General features: G+C 37.3%; 1 protein-coding gene across 1 annotated transcript in view; it reads left to right on the top strand.

Annotated features, from left to right (window-relative positions):
• The window catches only part of LOC124029768 (calcium and integrin-binding family member 2-like), a gene marked incomplete at both ends in the record, with an annotated part of 7,380 nt that extends 5,982 nt beyond the window's left edge, over positions 1-1,398 (top strand). The window contains one exon of the mRNA XM_046341357.1: positions 1,203-1,398. Coding sequence (XP_046197313.1) covers positions 1,203-1,398 — 196 coding nt within the window. The remainder of the gene's footprint in view (positions 1-1,202) is intronic.
• Positions 1,399-4,790: the final 3,392 nt, after the last annotated feature.

Here is a 4,790-nt window from a genome sequence, read left to right as displayed (position 1 = left end):
TTAGTTATGTATTTACTTATTTAGTTATTTATTTAGTTATCTAGTAACTTATTTAGTTATTTATGTACTTATTTAGTTATTTATTTAGTTATTTAGTTACTTATTTAGTTATTTAGTAACTTATTTAGTTATTTAGTAACTTATTTAGTCATTTAGTAACTTATTTAGTTATTTAGTTACTTATTTAGTTATTTGGTTACTTATTTAGTTATTTAGTAACTTATTTAGTTATTTAGTTACTTATTTAGTTATTTAGTAACTTATTTAGTTATTTAGTAACTTATTTAGTTATTTAGTAACTTATTTAGTTATCTAGTAACTTATTTAGTTATTTATTTAGTTATTTAGTTATTTAGTTACTTATTTAGTTACTTATTTAGTTATTTGGTTACTTATTTAGTTATTTATTTACTTATTTAGTTATTTAGTAACTTATTTAGTTATTTAGTTACTTATTTAGTTATTTAGTTACTTATTTAGTTATTTATTTACTTATTTAGTTATTTAGTAACTTATTTAGTTATTTAGTAACTTATTTAGTTATTTGTTTACTTATTTAGTTATTTATTTACTTATTTAGTTATTTAGTTACTTATTTAGTTATTTAGTAACTTATTTAGTTATTTAGTTACTTATTTCGTTATCTAGTAACTTATTTAGTTATTTAGTTACTTATTTAGTTATTTAGTTACTTATTTCGTTATCTAGTAACTTATTTAGTTATTTGGTTACTTATTTAGTTATTTAGTTACTTATTTCGTTATCTAGTAACTTATTTAGTTATTTGGTTACTTATTTAGTTATTTAGTTACTTATTTCGTTATCTAGTAACTTATTTAGTTATTTAGTTACTTATTTAGTTATTTAGTAACTTATTTAGGCTTTTTGAATTTCTTGTGGAACATAGGCCATCAGCAAACTGCATCCAACCCGGTCCTTCTGTAGCTCAGTTGGTAGAGCATGGCGCTTGTAACGCCAGGGTAGTGGGTTCGATTCCCGGGACCACCCATACGTAGAATGTATGCACACATGACTGTAAGTCGCTTTGGATAAAAGCGTCCGCTAAATGGCATATTTCATTTCATTTCATTTCATTTCATTAAAACAAGTTTTGAATCTCGTCATTTCTCCCATTTTAAATCAAATCAAATCAAATCTCTTCGTCTCATTTTGAATCTCTCTTCCTCTTTCCTGCGTGTCAGATTTTAACGTGGATAACTTCCTGTGTAAGGAGGATCTGGAGAAGACGTTGAACCGGCTGACTAAAGGAGAGCTGACCCCTGAAGAGGTCAATCTGGTCTGTAGCAAGGCCATGGAGGAGGCTGACCTCGACGGGGACAGCAAGCTCTCCTTCTCGGACTTCGAGAACATGATCTCTAAAGCTCCAGACTTTCTAAGGTACGATGTCATGGATGTGGTCTGGTGTGTCAGGCTAGTGTATAATGTCTGGTGTGTCAGGCTATAATGTCTGGTGTGTCAGGCTAGTGTGTAATGTCTGGTGTGTCAGGCTATAATGTCTGGTGTCAGGCTAGTGTGTAATAACATGGAGGTGGAGATAACTTCTACTGCCTTATATAATTCTGCTTTCAGACAAAGATAACTTATACTGCCTTATATAATTCTGCTTTCAGACAAAGATAACTTCTACTGCCTTATATAATTCTGTCAGACAAAGATAACTTCTGCTACCCTATATAATGCTGCTTTCAGACAAAGATAACTTCTACTACACTATATAATGCTGCTTTCAGACAAAGATCACTTCTGCTGGCCTATGTAATGCTGCTTTCAGACAAAGATAACTTCTGCTGTTCTGCATGATGCTGCTTTCAGACAAAGATAACTTCTACTGGCCTATAAATGCTGCTTTCAGACAAAGATAACTTCTGCTACCCTATATAATGCTCAGACAAAGATAACTTCTGCTGCCCTATATAATGCTGCTTTCAGACAAAGATAACTTCTACTGGCCTATATAATGCTGCTTTCAGACAAAGATAACTTCTGCTACCCTATATAATGCTGCTTTCAGACAAAGATAACTTCTGCTGCTCTATATAATGCTGCTTTCAGACAAAGATAACTTCTGCTACCCTAAATAATGCTGCTTTCAGACAAAGATAACTTCTGCTGCTCTGCATGATGCTGCTTTCAGACCGAGATTAAACACAGAGAGAGAGAACCAATAGTGCTTGATCAGAGCCTTTTTACTGCTGACCAATCAATCTATCAACAGTATTGTAAATCGTTTTCATTTGAGAGCCCAAACCAGGCTAAAGAACCGGCAGTAAAAACCTCTCCCCATTCCAGAGAGCTTGACTTAGCTACAATGATATGCCCGTAAATCTGCCAATCACACGGGGCGGCTGTAGATTGGCTTGAACTCTTCCTGGTTTCCATGGTTTTTTGGTTGGAGCGTGTTGTCGTGGCAACCAGTCAGGCCTTTGGCAGGACGCTTTGCTACTAATGACGAGACAGTGACAGATAAAACGCGATGGCCTGTAAGACATAAATAGAGATAAACAACAACATGTCTCTCTCCTCCTGTAACAGGTGCCTGGCGAGTGAATGTTGTTATCCTCTCTAGGGTAGGTGAGGCAGCTAGCGTCAAAAAATACTAAGAAATACTTCCTTCTTGAAAATATATGTATTTATACATCAAAATAAAGCAACTTCTTGTTAATCCAGCCACTGTGTCAGATTTCAAAAGGCTTTACTTAGCAAAAGCAAACCATGCAAGTTGTTATCCTCTCCTAGGGTAGATGGGACGCAAGCGTCAAAATACTCAATTAAAATATTTAACATTCTTGAAAATATATGTGTTATACATCAAAATAAAAGCGCCCAGATTTCAAAAGGCTTTACGGCAAAACAAACCACGCGTTTATCTGAGGACAGCGCCCAGCATACAAACACATGAAAATCATATTTCAACCAGGCAGGTGCACCACAAAGTCTGAAATAGCGATATAATTAATGCCTTACCTTTAAAAAATATATATATATATACAAAAGTGAAAGATATTAGACAACGATAGGACAAAGTGACAGTATCAGACGAACGTAACAAAAATAAATTATAATTATATAAACAAACATACAATAATAAAAAAATAATAAAATAACGAGACATTGGATCACCTGCCAGAGGCTACATATACATTATAATGTGGAAACATTATGTGAGGATTATATAGATTCAATCAATGAGATGTGGGGGAGATTCTCCATATAGTCAATAAAGGTTGCCAAATTCTGTAAAATGTCTTTAACTTATTCCTCAAGCAGTAAGTGATTTTCTCCAAGGGATACAACTATTAACTTCCCTTTGAAGATCTTCTTCTGTTGGAATATTCTGACTGGCCTGTCAGTGTCTTTAGATTCACTGCTGAGGTGTGGAATACTCTGACTGGCCTGTCAGTATCTTTAGATTCACTGCTGAGGTGTGGAATACTCTGACTGGTCTGTCAGTATCTTTAGATTCACTGCTGAGGTGTGGAATACTCTGACTGGCCTGTCAGTATCTTTAGATTCACTGCTGAGGTGTGGAATACTCTGACTGGTCTGTCAGTATCTTTAGATTCACTGCTGAGGTGTGGAATACTCTGACTGGCCTGTCAGTATCTTTAGATTCACTGCTGAGGTGTGGAATACTCACTGGCCTGTCAGCATCTTTAGATTCACTGCTGAGGTGTGGAATACTCTGACTGGCCTGTCAGTATCTTTAGATTCACTGCTGAGGTGTGGAATACTCTGACTGGCCTGTCAGTATCTTTAGATTCACTGCTGAGGTGTGGGAATAGCTCTGACTGGCCTGTCAGTATCTTTAGATTCACTGCTGAGGTGTGGAATACTCTGACTGGCCTGCTCAGTATCTTTAGATTCACTGCTGAGGTGTGGAATACTCTGACTGGCTGTCAGTATCTTTAGATTCACTGCTGAGGTGTGGAATACTCTGACTGGCCCGTCAGTATCTTTAGATCTTCACTGCTGAGGGTGTGAATACTCTGACTGGCCTGTCAGTATCTTTAGATTCACTGCTGAGGTGTGGAATACTCTGACTGGGCCTGTCAGTATCTTTAGATTCACTGCTGAGGTGTGGAATACTCTGACTGGCCTGTCAGTATCTTTAGATTCACTGCTGAGGTGTGGAATACTCTGACTGGCCTGTCAGTATCTTTAGATTCACTGCTGAGGTGTGGAATACTCTGACTGGCCTGTCAGTATCTTTAGATTCACTGCTGAGGTGTGGAATACTCTGACTGGCCTGTCAGTATCTTTAGATTCACTGCTGAGGTGTGGAATACTCTGACTGGCCTGTCAGTATCTTTAGATTCACTGCTGAGGTGTGGAATACTCTGACTGGCCTGCAGTATCTTTAGATTCACTGCTGAGGTGTGGAATACTCTGACTGGCCTGTCAGTATCTTTAGATTCACTGCTGAGGTGTGGAATACTCTGACTGGCCTGTCAGTATCTTTAGATTCACTGCTGAGGTGTGGAATACTCTGACTGGCCTGTCAGTATCTTTAGATTCACTGCTGAGGTGTGGAATACTCTGACTGGCCTGTCAGTATCTTTAGATTCACTGCTGAGGTGTGGAATACTCTGACTGGCCTGTCAGTATCTTTAGATTCACTGCTGAGGTGTGGAATACTCTGACTGGCCTGATGCCCTGTTAGAATGGAGGAGGCTGTGGATCTGTTGGTAACCTCTTCCCCGTACAGACCCTTGGATCCTGCTGGATTTAATGGTTCATGGCCATCTCCCCAGCCCATTAGATGTAATGGA

This window comes from Oncorhynchus gorbuscha, unplaced genomic scaffold (genome assembly GCF_021184085.1).
Source record: "Oncorhynchus gorbuscha isolate QuinsamMale2020 ecotype Even-year unplaced genomic scaffold, OgorEven_v1.0 Un_scaffold_7623, whole genome shotgun sequence".
In the NCBI taxonomy this organism is placed as follows: Eukaryota; Metazoa; Chordata; class Actinopteri; order Salmoniformes; family Salmonidae; genus Oncorhynchus; species Oncorhynchus gorbuscha.
Note: the sequence above shows the minus strand (reverse complement) of the source record. Positions and strands in the feature narration are given on the sequence as shown.